The following is a 22,488-nucleotide window of genomic DNA, read 5'->3' as shown; positions in this document are numbered from 1 at the left end:
TTATTTTTAATAGTATATTAAAACAATAAAAAAAATAAAAATTCTTAAAAACATGATTGTCCTTCTTACGAGAATCTGGGATAGCAATCAAAGGACCAGCCGAAGCTCAAATATGGGTTGAAAAAAAAGGGAAGAGCTGGAATTTGATTTTAATTCCAATTTCCAGTAAGCAATGTATCTTAAAAAAAAAAAAAATCTCTACATGATACATCTTTATTACGTCAAAGTCATGAGACAGTATCTACTTTAGATTTTGGAAGAGCTTTCCTTCTCCCTTAGAAAATGGATGGTGAAGGTCTGATTGATGAAAACAGTACACTCATGCACAAATATAACTTTAACCCTTTAGTCTTATCAACTCATTCAGTCAATTATACATGAATTTGCTCATCTATTGTTTGTATTTGAGAGAAAAATGCTCTGTGCTTGCATGATTTGGATTCTTATTTCTAGAACCATATGTGATTTCTGACCCATAGCAGAACTAATCGTGAACTGTGACCATCTTCTAGTTTAATTAGCTGTACACTTTTTGCCAGAAAATTGTCACGAGCCTGTTGTTGACCAGCCCATCTGGGACTCAAAACTTCATTGTCTTTCAACCCTCGAGCCACATTTTAGCCCGTGACTATAAAGACTAGGCATATTGATCTGTTAGGGAGAGGCATTAAGACAAATCATGAAGAAGCACATTTTGTCATGTAATACTAGAAAAACGTCGAGATTAGGTATAATCTAGTAGATGACGGAGGATATATAGTGTAAGAAACTCGGAATGATGCCCTTCTCATTCTGCAAACTATAATATTCCAATCCTGCATCATGCGGTCATGCATGGATGTGGTAGAAGTTGACAGGACTGTAGAGACAGTCACCGAGATTTTCTCTTATACGTTCAAAATCTTTGGAGGATAATTTGGAAGCTAGAGGAGGCCCAGCCCTTCATATGCATATGCAACAGTAGCGTCTGCCCTCTTTCTGGAGCAAAACTCTCCTCACTCTCTCATTTTCAAGAAGCCCGCCCTTGTTAAAAAGGAATTATTTCTTTGGCATATCCAAGGCAAGGCCTCTATACTGCCCACACAAACCATGGCGCTTGAAATCTCAAATGATTGTTTCTTTACGAGTGCACCCACAAGTCCACGAGGGTTCAACCTAGACAACAATATCTGTTTCTATAGAGCACCTAGCTACTAGTCCTACCAAAGGGACGTCCGATGTTACATATGATCTTGAATCCAAGCTCACCACACAAAATATATGAAGATGCAAATCCCAGAATGGATGACTTTGAATTCGGAAACAGTCGATGTTTCAACATCGATGATATTCACTCGGGAGACAGTATGATATTTGACGACGCAATGGAAGAGCAACATAAGCACCGAAGACAACAAAAGGAATCATTTCCTGCCATGGCATTTGCGGATGAGTTATTTTGTCATGGTAAGGTCATGCCACTAAAACCTCCGCCATGTCACCAGTAACCCTACTAACGGAAAATTTGGTAGTCACAGCTCAACTCCGACATCCCCCGAGCCCCAAATAGCTAAAATTAAAATTTCATTTCCACAACGGAATGTGTGGAACGATGATTTAGATCCATTCATGGCAGCTTTGAAGACTGTCAAGGGAGAAAGGAAGAGAAAAATGGCAGAAAATCAACCATAGACGGGCTCGGTCCATGTCGCCTCTACGAGCCAGCAGTGACTTGATGGGCCGTATTTTTCACCCGTGCGCACGATCGGGTCCTACCAGGCCGATTCTGTATAATCAAGAGAAGCCGGATGGGTTGCCTCCTCGCATATGGATTCCAACTGTAACTAAAGCAGGAAGCCCAAAAAGGCTAGCTGAGCCGAGAAGAGTTCTGTTTGCAAGAAAGCAAGAGGTAAGAGAGAAAGCCCAATAAGACAACTCTAGCAGGAGACAATGCCGAAGAAAGTGGAGAGCCTTGTGAGAGAGAAAGCAAGAGGCAGAGGATGAAAAACTTTCTTCACGGGAGTTTATCTTTGAGGAGAAGTGATGAACATAAGAAGAAGCAAACAGAACAAACTTTGGAAGTTTCAAATCAGAAAATTAAGCATCCAGTCTGTGGGGTTAGTGGCACACAATGAGGAGAAAGGAGTGTGTAAAATAACCAAAGGTAACACCAACACATTATACGCCAAAGCTGTCTTTGTGCACGGGTTATGAGGCAAAATCTGCGGAGTGAAAAACCCATTTTGTTTTCTGTGGATACTATTTTAGAAGGTTATCCCATTGTGTTTATGGAGATTATGGTGTTAAATTCGATGTATGAATTACCTTTTTTCCTCTTCCTATTGTTTGTTTATCATAATTAAAACTTATTGCTTTACTGGCTTCTTTAATGGAATAATGGACATGCAGACGTTTTGGAAATTGGTTTTTTATTTTTCTTTTTCCCCTTTCAAGAGCTGTAGTTGTCTTATTTCTCGCTCATGATCACATTGAAATTGTACATTCGTTTTCATCTCTCTGGTTATGTGATACTAGACACCGTTCCATGACTGAGAACAGCACAGGAACCACAAGATAATCCCAGAAAAGATCTGTATGATCAATGTTGGTTCTGCAAGGATTCGAGCTCTAATATTGAGCTTATGAGAACTTTAATTGAAATTTTTATATACCACTTCGTAAATGTTTACATAATTTGCAGGATCACATGAAATGGCCGCCTCGAAAAAAGCATGGAGAGACTAGAAACACGATGGATAATGGCGACCGCATTCATGGAGCTAAATTACAAGTCCTATTTTCTTCTTTTATATTACGGTTTTAGCAAGTAAGAAATTCATTTTTGGATGAAATGGAGGCTTCTATATTTTAAACTCGGGTAGTCCGTCGTGGAACGTTCGTGTTGCAAATAAATGCCTATTCCAATACCTCAGTCGGCCAAAGCCTCTTCCACCTGGAAATTTCTTCATTCTTATATAGCTTTCTAATCCCTCCATAAAATCCATCTGCCTCATTCCCCTCCTCCCGGTGCTCCTTCCTGTTGACCGTAGTGCTTCTCCACCGTGAGCCGGGAGTGTACTGGTGGAACTCCAACACTACAGTGTCTGCTTGCAGAAATTTTATGTTAGTTAGGGACTAAAACGATTATAAGCAAACCAAAATTCAACTAGTATGCAGTAGCATTTTGCCTCAGTTGCCTGTGTTTAGTATTATGGTAATTTTTATAATTTCAATTTTAAAAAAATATTTTTAATTATAATTTTAAATAAATAAGTTTTAAAAAATAAGTTTTCTTAAAACTATTTCAAAATGAATTTTTGCTTGCAAAATAAATAAAAAAACAGGTCTTCATAAATTAAAAAAAAAAGGTTAAATTAGCTTCTACAAAACCAAAGTTTGAAATGTAATTATATATGGAGTCCAATGCAAAAGGCAAAAACTATTTGACTAACTAAATAATTTTTTTATGTGATTGGGTAAAAAAAAGGTATCATGATACCAAACATATTATATACGACTTCATCAAAAAAACATCAGATTGTTCATTTGTATGCACGCATGCATGCTTTTTTTCTCTTAGTGACTGGTGATACAAAATTTGGAGTCAAAATCATAATTTATGCACTTAAAAAAAAGGAATGGACCACAAAAAAAGGGGAACATAATTGACATCATTTCTCAAAAAAGACCACTAATTACTAGATTCCTCATGATAGCTAAGTAACCAAAATCAGGCATTTCATTAGCATGCATGCATGACCTATACAACGCTGGGAACAATTTTGGCTTTTGCAATCACAGATTGAAAACCTATCATCAGTTAACAGAGGGCTAGAACACTAGGAGCTTCAACATTTGTCAATCGTCAAAACAACTGGATAAGAGTTCTATATCCAATGTAAACTTAGACTTCACATTTGTTTAACAAAAACTGTATTTTTTGCAGTACAAATAGAGACATAAACAATTTTTTTTTATCAAAGTTGCAACTAGCAGGCCAAAAGCAGTTTCTTTTTGGTGATGTAACTTGACTAGCGGATCATCAAGTAGTGTATTTAACTTCAAGACAACAAAGTCCATTAAGCTAGCAAAGAGATCAGAAGATTGAATGAAAGATTGAAAGCTTACAATGGGAAATTTATTGCAGCCCCAGCTAGTCGTTCGTATTTAACAAACAAAGGGAAGCCTATAAAAAAGACATTAAGTTCTTGCTATGTGGTTGGCCATAAGTATTCCACTAGACAGAGGTTATGAAAATATTGGTGGAAGCTGTGACATTTTGATAGGGAATATTCCACTAGACAGAGGTTATGAAAATGTTGGTGGAAGCTGTGACATTTTGATAGGGATTTGTCGTTTGGGACCAATCAAATAGTATAACTTAGTGGTCCATAGACTGAAAAATTGAATTCAAGAAAAGGACTTGCCCAAGACCCAAAAACAGGGTCCAATCAGTGAAAGTAAACTTTATATTAATCTCTTACATATTTTAAAAGGAAAGATGTTAATTGCATCTTTCACTAAAAATGAAAATATTATTCAAGTGCACTACTAGAAACTCTCTTTCATTCTCTCTTCAAAATGTTTCACCTAATGTTGGTAAACATGAAGCCGAACAAAAACTTTGTTATTTTTATGTTAAACAAGATGGTTGAGATATAATAAAAGTAAGATTCTTCAAAATCTTATCTTCTAGGCAATCACATGGAGCATAAAGTGGTACTTTACACGAAGAAAAGATAAAATGAACTTACCGTTATTATGATACCAACAATAATTTTCATTTCCATCACATGATTCCAAGTGACCTACAATGCCATACCACCAACCTGCAGATATTCATGGTAATATTTAATCAATCATTAACATTAAATTGTTTTAATTCTAATTAATATAATTAATATATTCAACATACACTTGTGTCTACATGCTAAAAGGACTATGCGTTTATGTAGGCAGATTTTATAGCAAATTCAAAAAGAATGACTTGAATATAAAATAGGTCTGTGGCTCCTCCTGACCAGAAGAGTATTTTGTATGATAAAAAGTTCCCCTAGATTTTAGAGATCACTAATATAAAATTACTTGTCTCCAGCTCTTCTTTGTAGTCAATAACGAGCCAATTAAAACTGAATAATTCTTCTTTTAATACTCTAATATTCAAACATATAACTTCGTTAAAACATAGAGAAATTCTTATTAGTAGCAAGTTAATGGCATGGAGAACAAACCAAATGAAAATTCTTTATTTCTTCTCCACTGAATCTCAATGTGATCGCCAGGAAGTAAATCATGCAAGCAATCAGAGATATATAGATCATGCAGAGAGGTATGAACAGATGGCGCTCTAAGCCTTTCCCATGGCACACCACTCTTTATGGAAATTGCTCTCCTTCCATGTGGTGGGTACCTGAAATAGACAAAACATATAAAATTCAATCCACTAGATATACTTACCCTATCAGTATTCCTTTTGCCATTCATTACTTTTATATCAACATCTTTTACAGAAAAAGCTAATTTAAGAATCAACAACGCCCTATGGATTGTAGCTATGATGTCCATAAGTAAAAAAATCTATTGGGAATCATGGCCAAGAAGAAAATTATTTCGATCACCTGGCTTGAAATGTATCCGTCTGGAGATCATAGTTAAGTTCAGCGTCATAGCATGATAACATGAATCCAACGTGCCCGTTCTGGAATACAACACAAGAATTTTTACTACCAGGGATGAAAATTCATAAAGCCTAACACATCAATCCTTATGAGGCTACTGAGTTAAGAGCACAATTATAGATTTTGTAGCCTTGAGGAAAAAAGAATTATACAATTTTTAAGTAAAATTAAAGCTAATTAATTAATGGAAATAAAAAAGAATACGATCATGATTAATACCTCACGGTTAAAGACTTGAGTAGGGAACCAGAACTTGCCAGTCTCAAGAGCAAGGTACCAGGACATGATTGAATTAAAAGGCAAAGAACTCCTCTGCCTGCTATTGTTAACAGGATTGACCTTAGATGTACTCCATGAAGAAGGCTAAAAAATAGACAGAAACCTCATAAACCCTTTTGGCTTGCCTTGTTTGCAACTCCCGAGATCCTTTCTCGAAGCTAAATGCCATTGCCCTTCCCTATCAGTAGTAGTGTCAATAACCCTGCCCCATTTATACTTCATATGCTTTTCCCATAAATGATCACTCACACACCTTTCCCTCAAAGAAGTACAGACACCTGCCATGCTGTAGAGCCCAGTAGGAGGTAACCTCTCAAGAACACATTCCAAGGCTAATTCAGGCAAGTCCAAAACAGACATCCCTCCAGTCTCATCATCAAGAGCGCTTTTTTCTGCTCTTGCACTTGAACTTAGACTCATCTTCTTAATTGATGTTTTTAAAAGGAATTATATTGATATAAAAAACTTTCAAAAGGGTATTCCTTAATGAACCTAAATAAGAGAAGAGAAGCAAGTCCTTCAAGAACCAGAATGACAGCAATCTTATTTCACTTGCCCATGGAAGCAAAGGCTTGAGGGAGAAGGGCTTTAAAAATAGGATGAAGGAGAAACAAGTGATCAAGAAGTAAAGTAGCATTAGAGATAAAAGAGCAATCTTATTTCACTTGCCCATGGAAGCAAAGGCTTGAGGGAGAAGGGCTTTAAAAATAGGATGAAGGAGAAACAAGTGATCAAGAAGTAAAGTAGCATTAGAGATAAAAGGTATTGTATTGCGGGTCAAACTCAAGTTTGGCATAAATTGTTAAATAAAGTAGTAGAAGATCAATAGAAGAACCAATAATGGGAAAAAGGCGATGGTAAATAAAATAGAGAAAGGGGAAATTAAAGGAAACCCATTTGTGTCTTCTCTTCTCCTTCCTCCTCCAACAACAATACTCGCATTAAAAAAACAAAACAAGATTGATATTAACAAAATAGGATCTTCCAAAAAGGAATAATCTTTTTTATATATATAAAATGGGGTTTTATTGGTATAGAGAAAGCCCACCAAACCCACCAGTAGGCCTCCTCCTTCATAAAAGTCTAAATTAGATAAAAAAAAAAATGAAAGCTTTCTTCTATCCATAAACACCCCAAAGAATAGACTTTCACCTGTGTGAGATGTCAATTGTCATATAAACCAATTCAAGAATCCAAAATGAAATTGTGGAATCCTCAACTCTTATCTCCTTTACGAACACCAGTGCACCATAATATGCTAGTTAGTACAGACAGCTTAAACAACTGTCAATAAAAAAAAAGATGAAATGGGGGTTGTATTAGATGAACCTAAGAGTAGAACTAATGAAGGTGGTAGGGTATTCAGATCTGATATAGGCCTCTGACACATGGAGATCCCAATAAGAATATAAACTTGAAAAAAAAAAACAAAAACAAACTATTACCAGAGCAGGATAAGAAAGGCTAGATACAGCGACCTATATCTCCCTAAAGATCTGAAATCTGGTGAGTAGAAACACGAAAGAAATGAGCTTTAAGCTTTAAAAACAACAAGAAGTCATGAGATATAGATCTGGTTAGTTGAGATAGAACCATAATTAGGTGCACCCAACAAGCTACCCAGACCTATTTAAAATCGAAGAACCAAAGACACAAGAAACGCTAGTAGAAAATAGAAAGATGAGAAAAAGGTGTAGAAGGAGAGAATTTATTGAAAAAGATGATTGATAAAAAATGTAAGGTCCCCTTTATTCACCATAATCCATCATTTTCTTTCATCAAACTCTCCTCCACCTCCCCTTTCAAAACCTCTCTCTCTCTCTTCCTTATATAGCAAAGTACTAGCAATGGATAGTATTTATGTGATTGCTATATGTTCTTTCTTTCTTTTTTTGAACATGGAAAAAAATAAAGATGGAGGGAAATTTACGTGACCAAGAAAAGGAAACTGTTAGGATAGCATGAATCAGAATCTCAAATATGCAATTAGTGGTTCAATAGGTTTGTGGTTTTCATTATGCAAGCGAGCAAGACTTCTTAACATCTGCCCCGTAGGTCAAGGATTTTTTTTTTTAATTAGCACAGTAAATGTAAGATAAATTTAACAAAATAATTTTTTTATATATATTCTCTTGCTTCTAAACTATAATATTTAGTAAATATAACATTTCAGATTAATTAAAACTTAAAATTGTGTCCAAAAAACACAATATTATAATTAACATCACAATTAACAAAAACGATATTTAGATAAATAATGCTACTCTAAAATATGACAAAGATTTGTTTATTTTATTATTATTTTTTAAAATAAAATTTAAAGTTAGCATTTAGAGAATTTTATTAAACCAATATATAAGAAATGGGATTTAATCATTATTGATTGATTTAAAAATATATCTTATTGTCCGGAAAAAAAATGATAAATCTCAAAATTAGAGAATTTGTTTAAATCTCCTCTGGCATCCTACATTCCACGACATATTTATAGTTACATTACTATTTATGCATCTCTTGCACTTATATTAATTGCCAACCATGGTTAGCACCAACATTCTGAAACAATAGCTCAGGTAAGTTTAGTGGCTCACATCAACGACGCTTGCGTTTTTTTTTAAAAAAATTATTTTAAATGAGATATTATTTTTAAAAAATAGATAACATGTTTTTTAGAATTTTTTTCATTAACTTTTAGGTAATATTAAAATATGAACAAACTATCATCACTTCTTTTATTGATTGGAACTCATGTACAACATTATAAAAAATCCCCCAACGTGAGATCAACTCTTTGAACATTCTGTATTAGAATTTGCTTTTTTTAATTTGGTGTTCCTCCCATTGTTTTAACATCTGAAACCCTTCAGCTTCAATTTGACTCGAGAAGAGAAGGCCGCTATATATAAAATTGCATGCGAGAATGAGGATTTTCAAATGCAATAACTGAATGATTTGAGACGATGTGAAAGCAATCTTACTACACAACAACGAATATCCCCAGCTATATTTATTATCCAAATTAAAAATCCACAAAATACTCCAAAACCATTATGAATCAACTATCTTGGAATTACAAAATGTCATGGAAATCTCATTTCTTGGAATTTACAATTATAAGCCCGTTGTGTTTCAATGAAAATTGGTTAAAATTTAAATATTTTTATTTAAAATTAATTTATTATGTTTTTAAATCACTTTATTATTATGATATAAAAAAATAATTTTTTAAAAATAAAAAATATTATTTTAATACATTTATAAATAAAAAACATTTTAAAATACAATCAATACCATACTTTCAAATACAATATAATAATATCTAAACAATACAGGAACATGGGTTAATAGGTGGCCGTTAATAAACGTATTTTATTGATGAATCCTAGGGAATTTCTTAATTATGATGGTGGGTAAGATACCAAGATCAAGATGACCACTAGAGCATGGTTCAGGACAAAAAAAGAGATTTATTTCTAACAAATTGATCTTTGAGTGGGGGTTTATGATGATGACACATTAATAATTTGGATCCATAATGGAGAACAGATGAGATAAACTTGATGCTTAAAGCACGGAGCTTGTCTACCAGTTCATCTCAGGTCTTTTTCAGCTGAGCTGCAAGTGTGTATCCTTTCTCTATCAGCAATTGCATGTTGCAAATATAATGAAATATTTTGTTTAATCATGTCGGCACTAAGAAATTACAAAACTATAGGGTTAATGCACTTTCTGCAGGCACGATCACAAGGAACAAAATACATCTATTCTTTATTAGCATCCTAGACAGGAGCTAAAGTTATAATTAAGAACAAAAGGCTACTTGTTGCCATCGAACCAGGAAAGGCACCACCTGAGGGTTTATCTACCTAAAAGACCACTTGTTATAGAATGACTCCAGCATCTAATGATCTAATAAACAAGTATTCTTAACATCTCAACTTTTATGGCCTCGGCATGATGTGCTTAATTAATTTGTTTTTTATTTGTGTCCACTGGGAGCAAATGGGTGACGATCAATTTGGAGTGGATCATGGAGTGGTCAGACAAAAAAGTTTGATAACAGAACTCGAAGGAGTTGGAATGGTGGATAAAGTTAGACCTACCAAGTTAGAGTTCCAAGCCACAAGCTGGATTGACACCATGAAAAGCAACATTTCATAGGTGGGTGTAGTGGTTAGCTGGTGATGCAATGTCATATTAAAGAAAAACACAGCACAAGGTCATGAAAGCAAGTTGACGTCAAACTAGATATGGTATAAATTGCAGCATTTCTTCTGGTATGGTATAAAGAGCCATCGATGGTAATGGTGGGGATCGAACAAACCATGACATCTTGACACCACCAACTTCTTTTTAGCCAATGGCATCCAAAACCAAGACGGGTGTCAATGTGGCATTGAGCCAAGTAGCATAAAAGAAAATCATGAACCCTAGGAATCTTTTCTGAACAGAAACCCAGTTTGATTGCCTCGAGTTCTTTCCTGCTGGAATATACGACATACCTCACAGTGAAGTGGGTTTTTTCTCTTCTTTCCCTCTCGCTGAGACTCTCCATGGATGAGGAAGCAAATAGCATATAAGTGGGAAAGAAAGACGTGGTGAAGGTGTCATCATGCGGATCGTAGATGTGGTAAAAGGTACATAATCTTTTGATGATTTGTCCCCTAAAGTTCAAGCATCTCATCCATCAAACCCATCAGCCTTTGAAGAAGCTACCCCACCCATTTTGGCAATACAAGTGATCGCTTGTGTACCAAATACCAATGAATGAATGCTGCTTAAAGTAGCATTTGGCAAGGGTGGGAAAGGACCATCGTACCTAACTCATAGTCGGGCTTTCTAGGTTTTAAATCCCAATCAGAAATCCCACTCCATCCTTCAAGGATTGGAAGAGAGATTGACCAACAAAAATCTCGAGAGGTTACCGAATCTATATTTCAATAAGAATCTCCAATCAGAAATTTCTATTTTCTAACAGTGTAGTTCTTCTCCATTATTGAGTCCCGTTCCACTTCGAGACCTCCCTGTAAGATATTTCCCCTCTTTTATTGGTCTTAACAAGTGGGAGGAGTGATGAGATGCGGTCCATATGAGCTTCCAAGACGCTAATCCATAGCCCATTAAGAAAAAATAAAAATGTTGACTCCAAGTCCATTCAGATTGAAGGCCGTCCTAGTTAAAACTCAATTGAGTTAGTTTCAAGCCCAGATCCGAAATCCATCTGAAGATACACTCCAGCAATTTGACAAGACAACGTTTGATTTTGCCCTCCCTCGAACTAATCGACTACGATTTCTTGGCACCCACACTGTAGTTTTCCCAAGGAATGATGCTGGTTGAGCACTGAATCGACTAGGTTTAAAATATTTAAGTTTAAACTTGATTTGGATTCGATTCTAGATCGACAAACAGCCAGATTTACCTGCTAGATCAAGCGAGGTTCTTATGGATCACTGAGTCAGCCCATGATTGATAAATAGAGAAGGCGAGTCTCTCAGTCCAAAAAAGTCTAGGATTAACATGATTTGTATGCAGTTTCTTCATCACTGGCATGATCAACTCATTGATAAGGAAGAAAATAAGTGGTAAACAAGATTGCACGAGATATTGCAAATTACTATTATGGGCTAAGTGCTAGGCTGCAACGCATCACTGGGAAAGCTCGGTTACTATTTTGGGCCTTTAAGCTTCTCCAGCGACAGAAAATATAAATTTGTTCGGGCCTCAGTTATTCATATGTCGTAAAATTACGTAATTTGAAAAGGTGGCAGGGCTTGCAGAAAACGAATACCACGTTATTGGTGGAGGATTGATGAGAAATAAATATTATTTTTTGAAATACATGAAAATAATAATTTTTATTATTTTTTTAAGTATTATTTTTTGTATCAATATATTAGAATAATTTCAAATGATAAAAAAATTAAAGGCATTTTCTGAATGCAAAAACAAAAAGTCTTCCTAATACACTTCAATAGCATCGCTCGAGACACAAAGTATTCCACATGGTGTCAAACCGCATGCTTAAAATATTAATAACAAACAGTTTAATTTGGACCGAGTAGTTCGATCGAATGTTTAACATGTTCGGTTCTAAGTTGAACAGATTTCTACTAAATTTTCTGAATATAAGCCAATGCTTTTTATTTGAAAGAAAAGCAAAGAAACACTATCAACCTGAGCCACCATCCTAATAAACCTCAAAGAGAAGGCGTATTTATTATGAGGCGAATATCTTTCCATATTTTTTTCCAATTGATTTAATTAAGCCATCGACACGACACAACTCCATTCGTCGAAGAGGTAAGATTTAGGTTAGAATAAACACGAATAAAGACAATATGTGAATAATAACAAAAACAAAAGATATTGCGTAAATACGATTGAAATAGAGGGACGACTAATATGATCAATTATCAAAACTACAGAGACACAATTTGGATTAATCCCTTAATATACCGGTAAGTTATAACAATATTGTTACCTCAATCATCCCACAAAATTCGAGCATAGTCTAATCCTTTTCCACCAAAAAATAAACTTGTAAGTTTGGATCTCCATCCTCCAAGCTCCAAATTACATGGACTCATAACCATATATGTTTAAAGTAGAGAAGGATGGGGCATGCTTCGTTTCAAGTTCTGGTAAGAAAAAGAAAAAAGAAAACAGCATTAGCATAAAAAGTAAAAAAAAAAACAAAAGCTTACACAGGAAGAAGGGAAACAAGTTCGAGGCATGACAGAGAATCGCATTATAGAACAATCCCAAAGCAATCTTTAACCGAAAATCTTCCTTTTCCCCCTCTCTTTATACATTGCCTGATGCAATGGCTAAACGGGTTACTATTTTCACCTTCTTTGTTTTTTTTATAATGGGCCTCTTTTCTTCTTTTTCAGATAAAAACTGAAGGTAAATCTCTAGATTCCACATGATCATGAATGTCAAACTTAAAGCATGACATGATTGCTCAATTCCATCCTCCACTTATATTCTCTGAACCCTCTCTTTCATTCTTCTTTTTCTCCTTTTGAAGGAAGAAGAATAATTGATGATCAGTGGTCAATGGCCAGTGACCAAATACTAATTTCTCTCTACTGCAATATTTCTTTCTTGTTTCACTTACTTTAAGACGTTCTGCACGGTACAGTATTCCAAAGAAAAGCTTGAGTAAATCGTGAAACTAATATTTCATGTTTCTTTATTGACATTAGCATTTCTTTTTCCCGAGATAGATGAAGACAGACAAGCATTCCTTGCGTGGAAGACAGTTAATAAATAGAACAGGCAATAAAAAGCTTCCTTGGGAGCTAGATGCCCTTGTGAATTTACTATAGAGCATTGACCAAGAATATATATATATATATATATATATAAAATTAAGGCAGCGATGTCCTGTCTATGTGATTAGGTTAAGATGAGAAAACTAATTGGAGTTTAAGCTCTTAGTTGCTACATTACCATTCATATACTTAGTTTTTCTAACACATTGAAAGTTTTTTCTTCTGCTCTTAATTAATATATATAGTGTACGTAACATGTAGTTCTTCAAGATAACAGCTATCCAATATTTAATCAAGGAAAAGTTAAAGGATTTTGGAAGAAAAGGAAAACGAGGCTGATATAGTACTCTAGCTAGTTCTTAATTTGTAGAAATATCAATATCGGAGAAGCCGATATTTTGCTTCAGATCTGTGAGGGGAAAAAAGAAAAGAAAAGAAAAAAGAAGAAATTTCTTCTTTTGCTTCTAATTAACATGAAGTAGCTTAAATCCAACTGAACTTTCAGCTACTTGTGTACATATGTAGCTCCTCTTCCGATAACTCTTACTGAGAACATCTAGATCCTATTGTAGAAGCTAATTAAAGGAGACACTACAATATTATTCCTGCTATTCAATCGCTTCTGGATGCAGCCTTTTGTTATCAATGAGAGGGACTCCAAAAAGCTTCACTGGACTGGATGATTCCTCAGTACTAAATGTTAATGAATGCTTACCCAAAACACCATTCTTAGCCCTTTGAACGCCAAAACAAATGGTTTGATCTTGACATGAAGAACCCGGTTCTATAAGCTTAGGTACTGTATCGTAAGCTTTTTGCTCATAGGGCACTGGTTTTACATGGTTTTGGATGAAGTAGATAATGTCATTATAGAGATTCTTCATGTGGGAGAGTTCTGATAAAAGCATACAGTTTTTCCTTCTCAGTCGCTGGTTATCTTCTGAGAGCGCAGTTAGGATATGATCAACACATGGTTTTGGAGATGGAAATGGAGGATCAATCCAACCAAAACCATGATCTTCTGATTGGAGAAATTGGGTTGCTTGGTCAGGGTAGTGTTGGTGCTGGTGCTGGGATGTTTTTCTCCTGTGAATCTCAGATAGCAACTGCTTTGCTCCTTTTCTGAAGTGCTCATTTGCGAACTCCCATCTGTCAGTTACTACCTTCTTGAATCCCTGCAAGGTATTAACAGAAGAATAAGAGAAAGACAAGAAAAGAAAGATTCTCAAGTAAAACTATTAAACCGATTTCGTGGAAGGTTTATTTAGAAAGCTTTGTCATCTAATACGGATTACCATATATTAAATACTAACACACTATATCTTGGGCAGAATGTTTATGGTTAGCTGGGATTGATATGTCCTTCAGTATTTTGTATTTTGGTGCTCTAGATCATATATAGTGATTATGATCTTCAAAAGAAGAGTGTATAGGATGAAGAGATTTTGAGAGTAAAATTACAGGTAGATGTCATCTTATCTAAAATGAGAACGACCCTACTTGGAAAAACTAAGAAAATCCCTGGAAAAGCAGCCATGTTAGTTAGTACAGCTTTTACCTTGCTGCACATTAATTAGTAGACTCTAGAGATGATTTTAGAAGTACCCTTGACCGAGTGAGATAGAGGGCGAGAGAGAGAGGGAGATGCTCACGTAGGTGTTGAGCTGCCTGACAAAGCTTGAGAAGTTGTTGTGCTTGAAGTAATTGGGGAGGAGTTCCCTGGCAAACTCAGGAGGTCTCCACACAACAAAGGTGGTTTCATCATCACCCCAAGACACAACGTGGTCTGTAAGAGGGTCATCAACTAGCTGGTAAGTTTTTGTTAAGAAGGGTGCAGGAACTGCCTTCTGAGACTCCACAGTAAACACCATCTCTTCACACCTATCCACTGTAAATGCCATTATCAGCTGGGAATTAAACTAGAGGAAGCAGATGATATGCACTTCTACAGGTACAATTTTTACCCTCAATATTCACAACTGCGAGTCCAAAGTGTTTAAAGAAGCTCCTCTCTCTCTCTCTCTCTCTCTCTCTCTCATTATAATTTTCTAACTTTATGAAACAGAAACATATGGCCATGTCACTAAAATAAAAGCCACTCTTTGCTCTCTCTTTCTCTCTCATCGTAGTTTCTAACTTTAAGAAGCATATGACCATGTCAGTAAATTATAGTATTGAACTTTTCTCGAATTACTATAATTATAAGATCCAATATGAGCTCTTAATTAGCTATTGATTGTTCCTTTGCGCCTTGGCTGCAGTGCTATTAGCAGCTAGCAGTTGGGAAAGATGCATCGATCCTTTTTTCTTTTTCTTTTTTTTTTCCTTTTTTTTTTTGAAGTGAGTGGAGGAAGATGCATCTTGAGCTCATGAACTTTTCTTTGATTAGGGCACCCCCAAATGATGGTTTAGAATCATTGTCTTTCCATGCAAGGACAAATCTGTTCCTATTTGATGTTCACCATAACCCATGTTGCCATACAATATAGCAACTTCTCTTAGTATCCGAAAAGAATTTTTGAAGGTTTTTGCTATGTTATTCCTTACAAAAAAAGAAATTAGAAAAGTAGAAGTGCCCAAATATATATATATAGATATAGCGAGATTTCATTTTGTCCCAGACATAAAGATCCAAATTCACTAGCTGGTTTAGAAAATTAATGATGTTAAGATATGGTTCCTCCACCCTAGGAGGGACATTATATTCTTCTCTAGAACTGAAACTTGGAAGCTTGCGAATACATATTTTGAATCTCTGAATCTTTAACCCTTGCTGTCATCAAGGAACACTATATATTCTATTTATTTATTGGAGTCTTACATTCAACAGTGACCAGTGAATCAATTTTTTTTTAAAAAAAAAGGCTGTATCGAGAAGGCCAAAAAAAATTAAAAAAAAAGGCTGTATCGAGAAGGCCTAGCTATATATTTAATCTGTGATTTCACAGAAGTCGTAATTATGTATTCTCTGAAATAATGAATCAAAAGGGTTTTCAACTGGCTATGAATTCTGGCTTGTTATGCATGTGATCAGTGAAGGGAGACAAGCAAGTTGGCACTCACAGGCTTTTATTTATTTATGTTTTTTTTCCAGATAAGCCTTGGACAATGCACCCTATAGCTAGCTTGTTAAAAATTTATTACGAGAGATCGATCAAGATATATAACGACATGAGCTGAAGTTCCCCCCATTAATTATTTAATGAAAATACAATAGGAATATATGTGTGGTCGGAACATTCCTCATCTTTAGTAATTTATTTCTATGTACATTACAAGACTGCCCACCTTTAAAATAAATATTTCAAATTATGTTCGTGTAGAGAACTTACTCAATGGAAGATTGCTCGATCGGCTATGCACGGTTGTTCTGCACATCTTTAATTTGAAATATTTTACAAGACTTCATGAATTTCCTGGCTTAAGACTCTTATATCTAGTTTTTGTAAAGGATTTAAAAGTCTTATTTTAGGGTTCCTGTTTCTTTCTTTGGTTTGGACATTAATTAATGATTGCCATATTTAGTATTTTTCCATAACTTAATTATAAGTCTCTAATTAAGTTTTTGCTCGGCATTGGAGTAAACCTCTAAGATTATTGGCCGATTATTCAACACAAAATGACAGTTATTTAAATTAATTTATGGTTCTTACAATTGATATAAGCGTTCAAGACTTATACTTAGATTGAGTCTTCAAAGTGAAATCCAGCACTAATATGTATCCTTTATAATTCGAATGGTCTTTGTTTATACACAATGACACGTATTTATACAAAATAAATAAGGGTGATTTTATTTTTAATTTTCTCTGTTTATATATATATATATATACTGCTCGGAAGACTGAACAAATAGTTGCAAATGAAATGTTCTGATGCCGATAATATCATTTTTATTGCGAATACTACTGTCATGGAAGTAAATGAGTACTGATAGATCTACGAGCAAGTAATATATATGCTGCAAATTGTACATTAAATTAATCCAATGAAATTAACTGTAATCAAATTGAAATTAATTAGTCTAATCTGTTTTGCTCACTAGAAACAGAAAACAGATTGCGAATGTTTCTCCTTTTCCTTTCAATATATACATAAAAAAAAAAGAATTTTTTTTAAAAAAAAGGGGGGGAAAGGTTCTTTTCATTTCAATTTTTGCTTTTCTTTTCTAATTTTAGGAGTTGCTTTTCTTGATAAGTCAATTTCCAGGGATTGGACATGCCTGGGAAAAATAAATGCTATGGATCCATTATGATACACAAAGCAAGCAAGCTGTAGCCCCTCTTGCATGCTTGCAAAAAAATGATTGGTTGGTTTTCCGGATAGGAAACCTTGGAAGATCGGGCAGGGGTGGTTCTTTGGAGCTCAAAGGTTCCAGTTTCTGGAATGCAATAATAAACAAGATTCTATCAAATTTATGACCGACCTCTCTCTTCAATATATTCAGAGTTTGCAGTGGACATGCCATGGATTACATCACATGATCTTTCTCTATCTCCATGTGACCCACAACATAATTTGCCCTTTTCACACCACAAAGAGTGACCAGAGCGGGGGGGGGAGGGGCTAGTTCTTTGTCTTATGGGAACACAAATCTAAATGCATAACATGTGACTATGAGCAATCCTGAATTGTGAAGAAACAGAGGGGATTTCTGTGAAAGTAGGTTGATTTTCAGATTCTTAGAAGATATCATCAGACTATTAATTTAGTATAAAAACAGAGTACTCCCTTACAAGATTAGTTGGTGGAAATTTCCAATTAAAAGAAAGAAAAAAAGAAGAAATATATGGAAACTCTTGGTAAACAAAAAAAGCAGCACGATAGTTTCCATAGTGATTACTATATTTGTTGTCTGCGTTACTAAGAAGGCTGGGAAAAAAAATCACTGTAAAAGAAAATGTAAGGTATTATTGCATTAAACAACCCGATATTAAAGAGTGAAAATATAAATAAAAAATTTAAAAAACAAAAAAAAACTATTAAAATTAGTGAACTCGATATTATTGCATTAAACAACCCAATATTAAAGGGTGAAAATATAAATAAAAAAATTTTTAAAAAAAAACTATTAAAATTAGTGAACTCACAAACCTCGCGAACATAGATATAAGATTTAGATGATCTTATAGAGGTAAAGTATGAAAAGAAAAATTGAAGGATAAAATTAAAATATGAAAAAAAATTGAAGGATAAAATTGAGATTAGTCAATTTAAAAAAATAAAATAAAATTAAACTCTTATTAACCTTTAAAACCAATGATTTTGGTCATGAATCCAGATCGAACTCCAAAAAAAACAAATGGTAAAAAATAACAAAGTAAAACCTAAAAAAAGATTAAAAAAAAGAGAAAAATTCAACTTAACAAAATGAAGAAAACAATTGGGCAAACCTCTTAAACCTTATCTAATATCTAAAACTCGTAACTTATGAAATCTTGAACATCGTTTCAGTCAATAAATTTATTTTTTAACCAATTTAATTTTAAATAATAAAATCATAAAAAAAAAGATTAATAAAAAACCTTGCAAAAGCAAAAAAGATAGCAACAAACAATGAGGATAAAATTTAATAGGAAAAAAAAACAAAAGAGGATGAAATTAAAAAAAAATGATCCTAAAAAAAAAGTAGTGATCAAATGAATGAAAACCAAATTTAAAAGATTAAAGAATCATAGAGGAATAAAATTGAAAAATACTTGTAATTTTATAGATTATTTATAAATTAAAAAATGATAGAGGTAAAATTAAGAAAATATTTGTAATTTTATAACTTATTCAAAAATAAAAAAATAAAATAGTAATTAAAAGGACATGAACTAAATATGAAGGGGAAAAAAATTGAATTGGATGGTCTGAAATTTTAAAGGTGCCGATACTAAATTCGAAGAAAAGAGAGGGATAAAAAAAAAAAAAAAAGGATAGCAGAGCCAAACTAAAGATATCTCTAGCACACATTTTGTTCTATCACATAAAGAACAATAAGATCTTCCAAATATCGTCCTAAAAGATAATATTTGGTGGTCAAAAAAACCTCATATGTGCCACTCAAATGGCAAGAGAATTGTCCATAGGTTGGCGCATATCACACGAAATAACAATTTTAATTTTAAATATTATTTAATATATGTTAATTATAATAATGTCCATGAGTAGCTTTTAATTTTACTATAAAATCAATGTAAAATAATTAAAAAAACCTTTGTGAGTGAGTTATGATGTTTGTTTTAAAAAGCATAAAATAATCACACTATTTAAAAAAATAAAAAGACCAAAACATCCTTAAGTGAAAGGTATTCTATTTTTTTATTCTAAAATTAAAGTATTAATTTTACTATGCAAAAAAATCAAATACAAATCAAATAATATGTTAAAAACAATCGGGTCATGGCAAAAAGTTCATTTGCCCCAATGCTTAATTAAATGGTTTTTTTTTAATGACAATGTTGTAATTATACTATTATAATGAATAGTGTTGTAAATATTAATGAACAATAATTTTTTGAGAAGAATTAGTTTTTTATTTAATTAATTAATTTAACAAGTTGGATGTATATGGCAATATTTCCCTCAAAATATCCGTATCATTTTGTGTTTCTACCATTTTTAAATAAAAATATATGGTTTCAAAAGTTAAAAAATCGTTTAATTCTCAAAAAATCACAATTTTTTAAGAAAGTTGTTTGAAAAAAAAAACAATTTAGTAATAATTCCAATTTTTACTTAAAAAGGAATGATAAACAAACAGATTAATTCTTTGGATTTTATTTGTAAATTAAAAAAAAAAACAAATTCAAAAGATGTTCTAAAATTTGAATTTTATTTGTAAATTAAAAAAACAAACAAACAAATTCAAAAGATGTTCTAAAATTTTTATTCACCTAGATTTTTATCATAATTCAACCTAAAAGATTCCACTCTTTGGGACGCATGGTTATTCTATGCACCACTTAGCTAGCGACCAATTGGGATAGTTTATATATATATATATGATCAATTACTGAAGCCAAAAAGAGAAATCAAACACCTTATAATCTCCGTGACATCATGGAAATGCACATGCAAGGATCTAAGCCAAACTTTTACAACGTATTCCTAAAAAGAAAATAGATTTGCATCTTGGATTTTCAAATCATTACCTCTCATGCCGTTGTCTCTAAAAAAGGAGGGATCGTACCCCATATATAGAGGACGGCAGTCCTCTATCTTCCTTTAAGGATCTCCGAGGATAAGAGTGGATCCCATGCATCCATCCAGTAGTTCTCCGAGGATAGCATATTCATCAAGTTCATCCTTGAAGTCTTATACCATGGTGAAAGTAAGTTTGAAGATGCTTGAGAAATCCGATGAGAGTGAGGGGAGGCAATAATGCCATATTTATGAAGCCTTTTGATTTTATTGAAAAAGATAAAGGTGAAAAAGGATACTCTTTGGTGATGGGTGGCCTGGAAGACAAAAAATACTTTCGGGAGGAAGGAACATCTCGTCTTCTTTTCGCCATTGAAGAGACAGCAACATGGGCCAAGCTCTGTCGAAGCATTAGAAAATTCATCGATTGTGGTGTACCTATGAGGTCTGAGCCTGTAATATTTTTATATCAGGTCTTTCATTGCCGTTTCGTATGATTCTAAATCATGTTTGGTTTGAAATGGTAAAAATAATTATAGTTTAAAATATGTTTTTTTTAAAAAAAAAAAAATATTTTTAAAATTAATCTATGATCAAAACTATATAAAAACATAAAAAAATTAAAATTAATCTAGGATCAAAACTATATAAAAACATAAAAAAATTAAGAATAAAAATTAAATTTAAAAAAAAAACATGATTTCAACCATATTTCCAATCATGATTTTTAATTTAATACCGGCAATTTTTCTTTTCAAAACTAATAAGAAATTGCATGCTCGATCACTGACCTAGATAATAGTCAATTTGTTGGCTGGACACGACACGGGTCAAGACTGTGATCAAGGAATAGACTCTACTTGTCTGTTTTTTCATGTATTTAATATTAATTAAATGTATTATTTAGGAAAGACAATTGATCCTAATTTTTTCTTTTGGATATTTACTTTGCTTCTAGGTAATGAATAAAATATAGATATATTAAATTTGATCTGAATCGATTGAAATCTAACTCAAGATATATATTTGTATTATATAAATATTTATGTTTTTTTATCATATATATATATATATATGCTTCAAGTATATAAATTGTTATTTTTTGTTGAATGTTAAATAATAGTAGAATAATAAATATCTATATAGATACCTAAAACCAATAAATAAAATATAAATATTTAAATTTTTTATTCAACGAGTAATTAATGGATAGGAAATGGAAATGAAAAAACAAACTCAATTCATGGATTCCGTCATCGTCACTAATATTATCAATGAAGTACTAAGACAAGGAGAGAGAGAGAAAATGAAGTGCTAAAACAAGGAGATAAAGGGAAATTTATTTTTGACAATGTTAGGGGAAGACAATGTTATTCTCTCTCTTGTAAGAACCTACCTATTGGGAGTATAAACCTGTAGAGGAACGACAAGGGCACTTTGAAATATTGCATAAATTCAGAATGTTGACAGTAGCAGCCGCACACCATGAGAATTTTCAAAACCTTTTAAGCTATACTAAAATGATACCAAACATACCCTTAAACATTTAATGTTACAGCTTAATTCAAAAGACACAAGGTATTTTTTTGTAATAATCAAAGAATCAGTCTATATCTCGATCATGTATTTAATTTTTGATGGATACTTATTGAATCCTAAACTTCTAATTAAATATATGGTCCCTCACGTTCCATACATCATCAAAGAAACAGGCTTTTAGCTTTTAGTGGGTGATGATCACTAAAGGATGTTACAGACTATTAAACCTCATGAATGCGAGAAATCTTAGATAATGTTCCTGTGACCCATCTCTTATGATTCACAACCACATATCAAGGTAGAAGGTGGCATTAATTAATTTTTAAAAATGATATTTGAGAGTATAGTAATGATTGAAAATAATTTTTTATTTTTAAAAAATTATTTTGATATTAACACAAAATAATAAAAAAATAATAAATATTGTTTGGAATATAGTTCCAAGCAATAAAAAAATAAAAAAATAAAAAAATATTGTTTGGAATATAGTTCCAAGCAGCCACTAAACATATTCAATTCTAGTAGCAATCTAACTAAATGGAATATATATATATATATATATATCTATATATATATATATATGATCTTTATTTTTTTTTTCAATA

At 33.1% G+C, this 22,488-nt stretch overlaps 1 protein-coding gene, 1 long non-coding RNA gene and 1 pseudogene across 2 annotated transcripts in view; 1 reads left to right on the top strand and 2 right to left on the bottom strand.

Annotated features, from left to right (window-relative positions):
* The window catches only part of LOC105133939 (uncharacterized), a 46,324-nt gene that overhangs the window by 15,133 nt on the left and 8,703 nt on the right, over positions 1-22,488 (top strand). The window contains exon 2 of the long non-coding RNA XR_843900.1: positions 9,936-9,942. This is a non-coding gene — a long non-coding RNA (uncharacterized LOC105133939). The remainder of the gene's footprint in view (positions 1-9,935; positions 9,943-22,488) is intronic.
* LOC105133935 (F-box protein At2g32560-like) lies at positions 2,600-7,894 on the bottom strand (annotated as a pseudogene).
* On the bottom strand, positions 13,561-15,382 carry LOC105133936 (heat stress transcription factor B-4b-like). The gene is made up of 2 exons (XM_011038099.1): positions 14,869-15,382; positions 13,561-14,391 (listed from the first exon to the last, which is right to left on the bottom strand). Exons 1-2 carry the CDS (start codon positions 15,115-15,117, stop codon positions 13,825-13,827), a joined length of 816 nt encoding a protein of 271 aa, XP_011036401.1. The 5' UTR covers positions 15,118-15,382; the 3' UTR covers positions 13,561-13,824.

This window comes from Populus euphratica, unplaced genomic scaffold (assembly GCF_000495115.2).
Source record: "Populus euphratica unplaced genomic scaffold, PopEup_1.0 scaffold38.1, whole genome shotgun sequence".
Classification (NCBI taxonomy): Eukaryota; Viridiplantae; Streptophyta; class Magnoliopsida; order Malpighiales; family Salicaceae; genus Populus; species Populus euphratica.
Note: the sequence above shows the minus strand (reverse complement) of the source record. Positions and strands in the feature narration are given on the sequence as shown.